The 13230-nt window shown below is 49.6% G+C and overlaps 3 protein-coding genes across 5 annotated transcripts; 1 reads left to right on the forward strand and 2 right to left on the reverse strand.

Moving 5' to 3' along the window:
• The first annotated feature begins 151 nt into the window (after positions 1-151).
• Positions 152-4289, forward strand: exd2 (exonuclease 3'-5' domain containing 2). 2 transcript variants are annotated; one of them, XM_037241243.1, is made up of 10 exons: positions 152-289; positions 671-735; positions 871-1238; positions 1323-1573; positions 1667-1793; positions 1891-2228; positions 2348-2454; positions 2546-2681; positions 2745-3113; positions 3175-4289. In XM_037241243.1, exons 3-10 carry the CDS (start codon positions 888-890, stop codon positions 3389-3391), a joined length of 1896 nt encoding a protein of 631 aa, XP_037097138.1. In that variant the 5' UTR covers positions 152-289; positions 671-735; positions 871-887; the 3' UTR covers positions 3392-4289. The 2 variants fall into 2 exon arrangements, with proteins under 2 accessions (XP_037097138.1, XP_037097139.1); XM_037241244.1 differs by having other exon boundaries at positions 1667-1769.
• Positions 4286-11533, reverse strand: si:ch211-168d23.3 (BRD4-interacting chromatin-remodeling complex-associated protein). Of its 2 annotated transcripts, XM_037241157.1 has the most exons (15): positions 11310-11533; positions 10704-10914; positions 10486-10531; positions 10166-10208; positions 10022-10087; positions 9654-9884; positions 8335-9537; positions 7914-8093; positions 7438-7843; positions 7247-7353; positions 7111-7169; positions 6881-7029; positions 6711-6805; positions 6537-6639; positions 4286-6462 (listed from the first exon to the last, which is right to left on the reverse strand). In XM_037241157.1, coding segments are annotated over exons 2-15 (3273 nt in total). In that variant the 5' UTR covers positions 10705-10914; positions 11310-11533; the 3' UTR covers positions 4286-5878. The 2 variants fall into 2 exon arrangements, with proteins under 2 accessions (XP_037097052.1, XP_037097051.1); XM_037241156.1 differs by lacking the exons at positions 10704-10914; positions 11310-11533 and having other exon boundaries at positions 10486-10587.
• A 539-nt stretch (positions 11534-12072) lies between these two features.
• On the reverse strand, positions 12073-13204 carry LOC119116208 (enhancer of rudimentary homolog). The gene is made up of 4 exons (XM_037241442.1): positions 13074-13204; positions 12613-12700; positions 12415-12535; positions 12073-12337 (listed from the first exon to the last, which is right to left on the reverse strand). The coding sequence occupies exons 1-4, from the start codon at positions 13074-13076 to the stop codon at positions 12235-12237; spliced, it is 315 nt and encodes a 104-aa protein (XP_037097337.1). The 5' UTR covers positions 13077-13204; the 3' UTR covers positions 12073-12234.
• Positions 13205-13230: the final 26 nt, after the last annotated feature.

A 13230-nucleotide genomic window follows, 5' to 3' on the forward strand; every position in this document is an offset into this window, starting at 1 on the left:
TGTCGTTATTATGGCTAGCGTTGGTGGTTCCCACGTAGAATATGGATGGATATGGACAAAAGTTTCTCATGAAAAAGTACTGGTACTTGTCTTCCATCTGTTGTTGTTGTTGTTGTTTAGTCCTCCTGTCCTGTTGGTGGCGCTAATCAGACCCTGGCGCAGCGGTGCAGCACCTCCGTCGCCGATATAAATGGCACCTGGAAGCTAACTGACTCGTTCACAAAAAAAAATAAAAAGGTAAATGTACGCGTGTCCGGAGCAGGTGGAGTCTTCAACGAAACACAACGAGGTAAGAAAGTTTTATTTTAAAGCGACGCTTGGTGTTAATTTGTTGTGACACTAAATCGCTGCGTTGGAAAACGCCTTGGTGCGAGCGTGCTGGTTAGCTCGTGACTAACATTGGTCGCCAAACGAAAACAGAAAGATTCTATTCCACGCTAAATAAATGTGAATAAAGTTGCGTTTGTCTTGTGGAAAATGTGACTAAATTGTGCTCCCGTTTTAGAAGTTTGTGTATTAAATAACCTTATTTTAATGGTGAACATTTGACATTACCCACAACCATCAACCACATTGTTGTTGTTTGTTAGTCAATCAAAACTATTTTATTTTTTACCAATCTGAGGTAGATTTTATTTTTATTTTTTTTAATGATGTATTCTGTTTGCAGAGAAATGCAGTGTGGATTCACGTTCCCAAAGTGCATTCAGCTGAAAGTCCACTGACAAAGGACAGGTGCCGTGTGGATGTATATTCATTCCATTTAGAAGTATTTATTCATATATACTCTGGATCATTGTCAAAAACAAACAGATTATTTTTTTAACAGCCAATACAAATGACTCAAGGAAGTAATTCTGTGTTTTCAAGTTCTTACTCACCTGGTGATGGCTCACCAAAGGCCACTCGTCGCCATCGTCACACTCCTCGGCGCCACCTTTGGCGGTCTTCTCGTGTGGCGAGCATTTAGCATCAAAAAGAAGCGGCCGCCTTCCGTTCAGAGGGAAACGCCGCTTCCTGTCGCCGCAGAAGCCGACCGGCGGCCCCCACATGAGGAGATTGAGGCGGTGGAGTGCGAGAAGACCTGTGCAGCACCTCCTGTGTCCATCCCGACTTCCGACCAGCTGCTGGCGGTGAGGCCGGCGACTGTGAGCTCCGAGGAGGAATGGTGCCATCTTTGGCCATCAATGCGGGAAGACCTGGCGGCGGTCCCCATACTGGGACTCGACTGTGAATGGGTAAACGAATTTTAAGAAGGATTAAATGAGACTATGGCAAACAATCTGTACATCACATACTTTTTGCTTTTTTTTTTTGCACAGGTGTCAGCCAATGGCCATGCCCAGGTGGTCTCCCTGCTCCAGCTGGCGTCGTATTCGGGGCGGTGCGTGCTGGTACGGCTTCAGGCGTTCAGCGACGCGCAGCTCCCACCAGACCTGGTGGAGGTCCTGCGCGACCCGCACGTCCTGAAGGCGGGCGTCGGTTGTCACGACGACGGCAAGCGGCTGACGCATGACTACGGGCTTTCGCTGACCTGCGCGGTGGACCTGCGCCACCTCGCCCTCCGACAAAAGTGAGTTCCCTGCCGTTGTAGTTTATTTTGTTCCCCCCCCCCCCCCCCCCCCACTCATACGGTAATTACTTTTTTTTTTTTTTTTAATTCTAGACAAGTTGCACTGAGTACCAGACTTGGCCTGAAGTCGCTGGCAGCCGACGTGTTGAACGTTTCGCTGGACAAGTCGCCAGAACTGCGCTGTAGCGACTGGGAGGCAAATAAGCTGACGCCGGAGCAGGTTCTCCATTTCTACCTCCACCAATTGATTTATGATAATAAATATATATATATATATATATATATATATATATATATATATATATATATTTTTTTAGATAACATACGCGGCCAGGGATGCTCAAGTGTCCGTCGCCCTCTTCTTCCACCTGCTCGGCCCCCACCTCAAAGCTCACCCCACTTGCGCCGACCGGCTTTCCTACGCCGCGTTGGCTGCTTACTGTCAGGGGTTGGTGGACGTGCCCTTCAGGGGCCGGGGGGCCGGCGGGGTGGACGAGCATAGCGATGATGGCAGCCCAGAGAAAACACGGCGTACGCGCAGGCCTCTGATGGGAACATCCTCAAGCCCCGACCGCTCATTGTCTGGAGATCAGCGAGTCCCAGACCCCAGAAAGAACAACAAAAGGAAGCCACTGGGCGTGGGCTACTCTGCAAGGTGAGCTGGAGTCCCAGCCGCCATTTTTGGTGTCACAATCTATCTTTGCTGCCATCACTATTCTGGCATTACAAAGCGGTCCATTGAAGTGAACTTAAACACATCCTGTTGTGTCACAGGAAGTCCCCGCTGTACGACAACTGCTACCTGCACGCCCCCGACGGTCAGCCGCTTTGCACGTGTGACAAGAAGAAAGCCAAATGGTACCTGGACAAAGGAATAGGAGGTAGCATTTGTCTCTTTTGCCGCACAGGGAACAGTGACCCAGTTATTTTTCACCTTCGTGTCACACTGCAAATGCGGAACTTGCGTTGCAGAGCTCCAGAGTGAGGACCCGTTTGTGGTGAGGCTTCTGTTTGAGCCATCAGGACGTCCTGACTCCCATCAGGACTACTACCTCACGGCCAAGGAGAACCTCTGCGTAGTCTGCGGGAGAGCAGACTCTTACATCAGGTTAGATTTCTACCAAAATGAGCTCGAACAAGGTTTTTAAGGTTAGTCCCCCCCTGCTTCCAGGAAGAACATCGTCCCTCACGAGTACCGGCGGCACTTCCCAAACGAGATGAAGGATCACAACTCTCACGACATCCTGCTGCTGTGCACCAGTTGCCACGCCGCCTCCAACGTGCACGACGCCTCGCTCAAGCAGCAGCTGGCCGACCAATTTGCCGCCCCGCAGGGATGCGAGGAGGGCGTGCGGCAATTAGAAGACCCGGACCGGCGGCGCGTGCGCTCGGCAGCCCGCGCCCTCCTCATCGCCGGCGGCGGGCTGCCCAAGTGGCGCCAGGACGAGCTGCAGACGCTCGTCCAGAACTTCCTGCACGTGAGCGACGAGCGAGAGCTGACGGAGGACGAGCTTCGGCAGGCTGCCTCCTTGGAGACTAGGTGAGTTGGGAATTTATGGTTGTGATCTCAAGCACTCAAAGGTGTTCCTCTCCCTCCCCAGGATTTCAAACGAGACGCACGTGCCTCACGGCCTGAAGGTGGTGCGCGCCTACACTGAGCGAGGCCCGCGCGGCCTGATGGAACTGGAGCGGCGCTGGAGGCAGCACTTCCTGTCGTCCATGCGCCCCGAACACCTTCCGAAGCTCTGGTGCGTGCAGCACAACCACCAAAAGCTGCTCCGCAAGTACGGCGATGACCTGCCCGTCAAAGTCGACTGAATGGCGGCGACCGCTGCTTGGCAATCACCATGCCGTGGTAGGACTTGGCTTTTTTTTTTCTTCTTCTTCTTTTTTTAAAAAAGAGAGAGAGAAAGAAAGCATTTTTTTGGGAAATCAACATTTTAAAATAGACACGCAGCAGCCTGCCTTTTAATCTTAACACATTGCAGGTTAGCGGTTAATGCTAACGAGGGTCATCCTTAATGTTTTCCTGTTGCTCTCTCCCACTTTGTTTCTATTGTCTGTCTGGCTCAGTCGACCAAGTTGTGCTCTTTGAACATTTTGTCTTTTTGGATCCCCTTTAATTTATTGAAAGATGAGATTTTGACCAGCTCTCGCAACGAATGGAGCAACATACGGATTTTGTGCTGCCTGCCCACGTCCCTTGACTATTGTCCTTTCAGTCAATAGATCACTTTAAAAATTTCAGCTTTTCCGATCCTTTTTAACTTTTTTCCAAGATGAATTTTTTGCGGGACGGGCTAGGCGAGAGTTGACGACACTAATGCGAAGTGCTTAATATTTATTGTCGCTCCCACCCACTTATTTGCTTGACTATTGTTCGTTTCAATCAATAGTTGCGCTCTTTAGAAATATCATCTGCTCTTTTGGGGTTCCATTTAATTTATTTGAAGATGAGATATTGAGCAGTTTACACAGCGGTGGGAAGAGCAACGCTAACAGCTACTTGGCGCGTAAAATGCCTCCCTTCCCCGGTGCGGGACGCCTTCCGAGGACCATGTTTTAGTGGACCTCCTAGTCTCGATATTCACCAAATGCGCCGCTAGCTCGATTAGCGCGATGATGACGACTCTCGGAAGTGAACAGAAAGTGGTTGTCTTTGTAAATGTCAATGATGTTAATAAAGTTTGTAATGAAATTCAAAAACATCAATCCACATTCACTTTGTTTTAATTCTTTTGTACAAAATCACAGTTTTCATAAATAGTCTGTAAAAGCAGTAAAAATAAGAAAAAAATGGTATCAATCGTTTTGAGACGATCACACGTATCGTTGTTTACAATCCAAGCTATGCTGGGTTAAGGCCTCTCGATTTTGGCATGAGAACGATCAGTCCCTGGAACTCGTACCCAAAGAGGACTGGGCGGATCGTTTGGAAACGGGCGACTGCAACAATGGCACACGAGGCGGCTCCTTCCGAAAGGGCTTCCGTTTATCTGACGCCATTTTTGTTTTTAGAAAAGTGGCAGTAGCAAGGAGTGAAAAGTCACTCTGACATCTTTTTTTTTTTTTTTTTTTTTAAACTGCATTCCTATGAAAACCTCCAGTTAAAACCTTGGATGACATTTCCGCCCAAGGTTTTGCGTGCTAAAATAAAGTACTGCATATTTTTACTGCGACCATTCAAGGAGCGAACATGTTAGAAGTCACGGGGAGTCCTCAAGGGGTTGAGTCCAAGTCTCATGTGGTTGTGAAAAACTTGTTCAGTCACTGTCATGTATTTGCCAGTCAATCGCTGATTTAGGGGAGAAATTTTATGGATGAATGAAAAAAGATTGTCACGTCAACAAAAGCTCCCAAGTGGTCAACAGAAGCATGGAGTGATTTGGTTCAGTGTCCTGAATGGTTTCATCCAGAGACAAGGCTCTGGAAACTCAGGAGTTAAACGGCTCAAATGCGAAGTTTGGTCCAAGTCTATAATAATTCCCAGTTTACTTGTTTCATGCAAGTCCAAGTCCACATCTCTACAAAACTGAAGACCAACAAGCGAGATCCTCCTGTTCCTCTGCCTTCTCCGTCCTTCATTATTGCTTTACAAAAACATCCAACATTGTTCTCGTCTCTCTCGCTGGGACAGAAGAGCGGGAACTTTTCACAGTTTGAGCTACGGCGAGTCTTGTAGTGGTCCGGGTTTCCCGAAAGGACCCGAAGGTTGCTGGTGTGTTTGGGGGTGTAACGAGTTCTTTGGAGTTACTTTGACTTGAAACATTGGTACGTGTTATCAAAATAAATACCCTGGAAGCTTGGCACTGCTGGGAAAGAATTCTTTAAAAATAAATAAACTAAACTACTACGGAAAGCATAGAGCCCCTATCCAAATAGACTTTTTTTTTTTTTTCTTCATCACCACAAAGGTACACTAAAATGTAGCTAACGCCTAAGCTAACTATTCATAGTGCTTTTTCTTTGTCATATTTCCTCATTTCCAAACAAGCAATTGAATCAATCCGTGTATCATACCTTCATTTTCAATTGGCAATTAAAAAAATATTGTGAACGAGATCATTACTAAATGCTCTTTTCCAGACTTCTGGCTCACAAACAATATCAATTTAAATATCAAAAATCGAGCTAAAATTTTCACCAATATTTAATTTGAGCCCAAATTGAACTAGAATCTTTTTTTAAAAAATTCTTCATTTTTGTGATTTAAAATGAAATAAATTTAGTCGATTTTACAATTGCCAATTTAAAATGAAAAATGAATGTTACACGGATTAAACTGTTCCTAGCAACAGACAAAAGTCAAGCCTTTGGTTGGCTCAGCTGGGAGTTCCAATGTCCTCGTGGAGCCTCACAAGTTGAGGCGCTGGTGACAGGCTGGTCAGGGGCCATGTTGAGGGGGCCCGCCGGCGGTCCCTGCAGGCGCTGTAGCTCCAGAATGCTGTCGATGGCGCTCTGCAGATGTTCGCTGAGCACGCTGTCTTCCCGTAGAGGCGGGCTAAGGGGGGGCGGCGGGGCGTCCAGCCTGAGGCATTTCACCCGCGGGGTTGGCGCTGAAAGAAGCTTTTTCTTTTTGGATTCTGCTCCGTTGGGGATCCTGTCATCGCGGCGAGAATGCTGTGCCGCTCCGCCGTTGGACAGGCGCCCCGCGTGATCCCGCTTGAGCCCAGACTCGCCAATGGAACTGTGCACCACCTTGCGAGAGCCGCACTCCTGCTTGATGGTGAGCCTGAGAGCCCCACGTGAGCTGGAGCGGTACGTCTTCAGGCCAGGCGGGCGTTCTGACAATCTGGTCCAGGTTGGGGCCTGGGAAGGCGGTGGAGGCTGCGAGGTCCCCGGGGAGTGCGAGGAAGATGCTGAAGACGTCAAGGACATCAGGAAAGCCTCTGAAACAACATTTTGAATTTTTTCTTATGCGACTCCACACTTCAATAATATTTTTGGATGTTTGATGGCTAACCCGGGTCTCTGTGTGCCCGCCGCCTGTCCTCCCCCAGGGAAAAGCGTTCTGCCTGCAGGAAGAGACGCTCCAGCATGACCATCTCAGCAGACGGACTCTCCTGCTGCAGGAAACGGTTCACACATTCATTTTTTTGTCAGGGCACACACTCAAAAAGAATCATTTTTTGTTTACCCATGTTTCCTTAACCAGCAGCTGCCTGTATTTGTTCACCATGTCTTTAGTGCGCTTCAGCAGGAACCCCGACACCGTGTCGAACTCCTGGTCCACTGCAGGAGGAACCACATCACAGTGATGTTCAGAGCCCGGCATGGGATTACTACAACATTGAGTTATCGGCCGACCTAAAGCTAAATCCTCCTGAGAGGGCGGGTGTCCGGCGCAGACGTGGTACGGCAACAGGCGGCGGGCAGCATCCGTCAGGGAGCAGAAGGCAGGGCCGGTACACGGGAGCTGGACCGCCAGGTGGTCCGAGCAAAGCAGTTGCTGGAACCTGAGGAAGAGTCGAGGCGGTTTTGTCGTGAACACAATACCACAGGTAGGTCTTGTCGGTGGTCTGACGAAACTATCCCACCTGTGTTGTCGGGTTGCTGGTGTTAAACTTTCCTCCGGCTGCAGCTCGACGCCTGCCAGCTGTGTCGCGCCAATGGCAAAAAAAAATCATGATTACGGCAGTAGTTTTAAAATGTCACTAGTTTTTATTTTCCCACCTGCTGACCACCCTCCGGAAGAAGGTGATGCTCCCGGGTGCTGGGAGATGGTGACCGGATATCGGGAGTCGGTACATCGCTCTCGACGACCAAGGCAGCTGTCGGTGCTGGCGTGAGAGATTTTTTTCATTTGTGTACAAAATGGCTGTCTGTCAACAATTCCTTCCGAGTAGCAGGGTGGAGAAACTCACTGTTTTGTGTGTGCTGTTGGACTGGAGTGTCCACCCTCTCTCCAGCTGAGGGCTCCGGCTGCTGTTGAGGCACTGGGAGGCCGGGGGCCAAAGAAGGCTCAGAGGGCAGGACCTGGCATGGCGAGGAAAGCGGACCTCCATCGTGGATGAACAAAGCCTCCGAGCCCTCTAGTCCAGGGAGGGGGGTCGGATCAGGAAATGTGGCCGAGTCCTGGAGCGAAGGGGACGAGCCCAGCGTGCCCTCTGAGTCGGAGGGAAGCGGCGAGACATCTGCACACGGGTCCGACATGGTGGTCTCTGGCTGGCTCTGTTGCTCATTGTCCACCGGTGGGGTCAGAGAGTCCATCGGGACCGCCGGCACCGCTCCGACCAACAGGTCAGAGGTGACAGGAGAGTCGAGCGCTTGCTGGGGTACAAACAAACAGATGACTGATTGTTCTGTTCTGACTTATCGAAAGTGTGTCTCAAGTTCTGACCTGTTTTAGTTGTTGCATTAAGACTTGGTTCCGACTCAGGGACTGGGCCACATCCTCCACCACTTGGGCTACGTCGGGAGTCGTAGGCGATTTCGGTGGGGGCGGCACGACGGTCGCCACGGGTGGCGAGGGGGCAACGGGCTGCACCGACACTTGCTGCTGGATCACCTGACCTAAGCGCTGCATGGGTGGACAATTAAAATGTAATATCATGACTGAGGTTTTCCCTGTAAAATTACAAATATATTAATTTTGCCAAATTGTGATTCCATTCTACAGTTTTTTTTAAATGTTTTTTTCTTAAAATACTACGTAAACTTCCTACTTACTCTATTCCACCAATATTCCAAAATGTAAATTTCAGTCTTTAGGTCATTTTAAAAGATTCCAAGTGCTACTGTAGCATGATTGTGTAAGTCACCTGTTGATGAAAACTTTCCTCCGAGCCATTCCTCTCCTCTGGGATACTTCTCTCGGGTAAAAGCACCACCGAAGCCGTCTGGAGGCCCAGATGGGCGTCTGTCACGGCCGCCTGTGCGGGCTGAGCCGCGAAAGGCAGGCCCTGCACCACCGAGGGCGTATTGACAATGGAGATGGCAGCCAGGTCCGAGGGGAGCATCCCGGAGCCGTTGATCAAGGTGATGTGGTTTCCCAGGCCCGGTCCGTGCACCAGGGCGGCCCTCTGCCCCTGCCCGCCGTTCACGTAGCTCCCGGCGAGCTGCGCCGGCATTTGGAAGACAGTAGGGGAGAATATGGCGGCCTGGCCGAGGGCGATCTGCCCCGTGGTGGTGAACACGGGGCTGAAGTTGAGCTGTCTTTGGGGCATGGTTAGGATCTGCGAGCCATCGACGAGCTGCCCGTTGAAGGGAGACACTTGCGGGCCTGGTGGGGCGGCGGTCAGAAGAGGTCCTGCAGCGGGCTGGGTGATGGTAACCTGGGGCTGACCCGGGAGAAGGAACTGGTTTTTGCCTTGAAAGAGTCCCTGAGGCTGGAGCATGAAGGATCCGCCTTGGTTGAGCAGCTGCAGGCTGACAGGTTTGGGGAGCGGCTCGGGGGCTGGTGTGGAAGGCTTCTGGGAAAGGAGAATATTTGGCGAGGCCGTCCCGGAAACGAGCGTAAGACCCGGCGCGGGTGTTTGCCCTAGCGGCTTCGGGCTGATCTGGACCAGTCTTGGTTGGATGCTGATGGGCAGCTTGGGTTGGATGGGATGGCGTGCTCGCTGCAGGACGATCCCCGGGGCCGGGGCGACAAGAGGCCGGGAGCTCACGGCTTTATGGAGGATCATACCGGAACCCTGAACCAAGGAAGTCTCCGGTGAGGGGGCGGGGAAAACGTTCCCAGGTAGTAGCCCCATCAGCTGAGGAGGTGGGCCGGGTTTTAGAGAGGGGCACCCCGGCCCCACGGCGAGCAGGGAGGGTTGCGGCGGCTCCACGGCCGCCTGAGTGTCTCTGGGCAAGGCCGTGATGCCGGGCTTTGCTACAAACGGCACCGCGGGGGGAGTTAGCACGGGCGGGTAAAGCAAGTCCCCCGTTTGGGCGACGGTCTGTTCCGTGATATCGGCCTCCTTCAGACTCTGCTGCAGGATGTCGCAGCAGGCCACTTCCTCTTCTTCTTTCGCTGCCACCTGCAAAACGAAACCTGATTAACAATCATCCTTTGACCCTTTCAGCTTGTTCACTTTGATATGTCATACTCCATTTGCTTGTACCTTGCAGAATGATAAAGGTTGTGATTCCTCACCTCCTCTTTCGACTGGCATCCAGGCTCAACTGGTGCCTCAACCAGGGGCTCGACCGGGGGCTCGCCCTGTGGCTCGACCGGGGGCTCGCCCTGCGGCTCCTCCACCTGCCCGAGGTCATCTGCGCCCTCGGGTGACGAGAGGAGGGCCTCCTCCAGGAATGAGAGATCCACGCAGCCGGACGGCGGCGTACTCGGGGAGCCTCCGTCATCCCCCAGCAACGAGACGGGACTCTAGAGGCCACACGGACAAGTACTCACAATAAATACTAGTTTCAAGTAACTGCAGATACCGAAAAAAACATTGTATTCACTTCCCACAACTGGCAAGTGAGAAGCCAAAATTGTGATTCCTGCCAATCGGCACTCACCGGGGCATCTGCGAAAAGAGACGTCTCCCCAGAGGAGGCGCTAATGAGCAGGTCTCCGCTGTGCAGCTGGCCGTGGGACAAGAGGAAATATTTTAGAGCATAAATAGAAGCAATCAAGGAGCAGGAGGTGAGATTTTTAGTCACCTCAGCCGTCCCATGAAGGAAGTCGTTCAAGGCTTGGGGGTCACTGAAATGCAAAAGAGTCCCAATTTCATAATGAGAATGCTCACTTTTCATTGGCAGTGTCATATTTTTGGAGGAATTAATGTCTACATGGACAATTGCAGCATTTCAAGTAAAAATGACAATTTCACAATTTTTAAAAACTTGATTCTGGCATTTTTTTGTTAAACTGTAAGATGAGCACTTTTTCAACTACTGTATCTTTCTTCTCACATAAAATTACATTCTTTACCAAATATTCCCTTTGCTTTTTTCTGACCTAGTTTAGGACACAAACTCACCACAAAACATCAAGAAGACAAGTCCCGTCTTCATCCTCCATGTCCACTGCAAGAGGGAGATGTCGCATATTGGAAAAAACAAACAGGTCTGTAAAAATGTGTTTTTTTTAATTTCATTATGTGTTTTATTATCAGATTGGCCATTTATATATATTTATTTTTTTACACTTTTTAATGTATTGAACTTCAAATATATTTTATATGACGACTGCACCTACTTCACTGGCAAGAGGCTCCATACAGAGCGATCGGTGTGAGTGCTATTGGCCGCCTCATGGGGAGCGCCGGCCGGGCTTGGTCGTCTGAAGGAATCGGTGGCTGCTGGACGACGATGGAGAGGGGGAGGAGAGGGGGAGGAAAGGGGGGCCGACGAGGATGTGACGGCTGCGGGGAGACGGCGCCTGCTGAAGCATGGCTGCTGCGGAGGCTCTGGAAATAGAACATAGTTCAGTGTACCCCTGAATTTAAAAAATGGAGGGGGGGGGGGGCGGCGCTGGGGGTTGTTTACCTCACCGACAACCGCATTAGGACATCACGCCCCCACCTTTCCAAACGACCCCTCATCTTAAAATAATAATGAGGATGGGTTTGAGGATAAATTTGATCAAATTTTTTTTTTTCTTCCACTTTGGGGAGGGGGGGGCGGTTGATGGGGATGTTGTGATATGAGAAAAGGGAGTGATGCTGACAAAAGATGCGGCGCGTGGAAGCGTCGCGGCCCCCACGGAGCAGCGAGACACGCGCGCACGCTCGCTCGTCGTCTTCTGGTAAAGAAGCGAGTGAAGATGGGGAGGGAAAAAAGGGGCAAAAAGGAGAAGACTCACCCCTTCTTTGTGCTTTATTGTCCTGTCAAGCGGGTCTCTGCGCCATCGATTCTCACTCAGGGCTCCTTTCAGATGCTAAACGCAGGAGGAGGGGGGCGTGGAGGGTGAGTGTGTGTGTGCGCGTGTGTGTGTGAGGGATGGGTGGGTGTGAGAAACAGACGGCAAGAGTCGATCGCACGACACAAAGGTGCAGGGAGAGAGAAAGGGGGAGTGTGTGTGTGGGGGGGGGGGGGGTACACGTAGCCTCCGTGAACATCAGCGGGAGGCAGGGCAAACAGCGGCCGTCTCCTGAGCATCTTTAGTCGGATGACGCTGGCGGTGAGCTCCTTTTCCATTTTTTACACTTTCAATTAATAGTGAGAAATATTTTTTCTTGAAAAATGCAATCTTTTGTTGACAACTACAGCTACTCATAGTTTTTCAACTTTTTCTAAAATTAAAAGAGAAATTACAACTATGGATGAAATATATATATTGTTTGTAACCTTTTTTTTTTTTTTTCAGATTTCTTCTGAATGCATGAGTAAGACCCCTCCTTACATCCCATCACGTAAAGGTAACCCAAATTAGATAAAAAGTTAACCCAGTGCTGAGATACTTATACAGCACCCATTGAATTGAGGATTTAACCAGCACGTTAAAATGTGAATCCAATAAAAATCACCCATAATGAGTTAAAGCTAATGAGAAATGGATTACCAGGTTAATCCAAGGTTCAAATGACATACAATCTTCAACCCAATGTCAATTACAAAACAAACCATTGCGAAAGTATGACTTTTTATTTTCATAATGTAAATGAAGTCTTTATTTGTAACGCAGACCTTAAAATACAAAATATGCCTTCCTTCAAGCGGGAAACAAACATCAACGGGAAACAATGCACACTGGGCTATAGGTAAAGAAGAGGACGACGTGGCTCTCGTCAGTTGGCGGCCTGTTGGGCCTGACGGCGCAGTAGCACGTAGATCTTCTCCTTGATCCAGTCCTTGTTGTTGGGCTGGTATGTCTGTGTGTCAGCGCGGTACCTGGCCAACAGAGCAGGGAAGGTGTTCTTTTGGTGTTTCCTTTTAGAATTACGGCCAAAAAGGATTGCGGCACTTACACCAAACAGCTGAGATCCGCCAGATCGTCAATGAAGTCAAAGAGCTGGCTGATGTCGTACGTGATGGATGGACTGTTGGGGTTCATCCTCTTCAGGTGCTCCTCGTACATCTTGCACACACCTTTTGTACAAGACAGATTTGACAGAAAAGTGGTTGTGATTCGTTTCTACACGCTACAACCATGAGAGTCACTTTACCTTCCATGCACTCGTTGACAGACTCGTAGTCGGCGTACGTTCTCCCCTCGGGCCGCTTGGTTGGTTGCACCAGCAGGATGGTGTGAGACTATAAAGAGTGTTTAAGAATATGTTTAGCAGCCAAATGTACACAACATTCAGAAATGGCCAAGTAAGTTGGCATCTGAAGTACAAAACGAAATAAATAACTTGGCAAACATGATCGATTTTAATGGTAAGATGACTTTCTGTGAGGAACATTATTTCTTTACTTGGTTATTTTTCCAAAACAGAAAGTGGTTTGTTGTTAATTCATCACCGTTTCCGCCTCACTTGCTCATGTTTATGCTAACTTTTAGCCAGTAGCTAGCAGGCGGCATCGATTTCACTCATTCAAAATGCAAAATGAAAACAAAGCACCGGGTAACACGTTCGCGGTTGCGACTTGAAATGAAAACTCTCATCGTGAACATCCCACCTACCATGCTTGAAATGTGGTTTGGGGTCGAGTTTTAAAAAGCTTCTGTCGGTTTTGCCGTGTCGCGTTTTAGCCGCTGTTGCTTGGACGAGTTGACCTTTAAACCGGAAGTACAGTGTAGAAAAAAGGCGACACTATTTAAATCAAATTTTTGGTCAATA

The sequence above is a fragment of the Syngnathus acus genome, chromosome 22 (assembly GCF_901709675.1).
Source record: "Syngnathus acus chromosome 22, fSynAcu1.2, whole genome shotgun sequence".
Taxonomy (NCBI): Eukaryota; Metazoa; Chordata; class Actinopteri; order Syngnathiformes; family Syngnathidae; genus Syngnathus; species Syngnathus acus.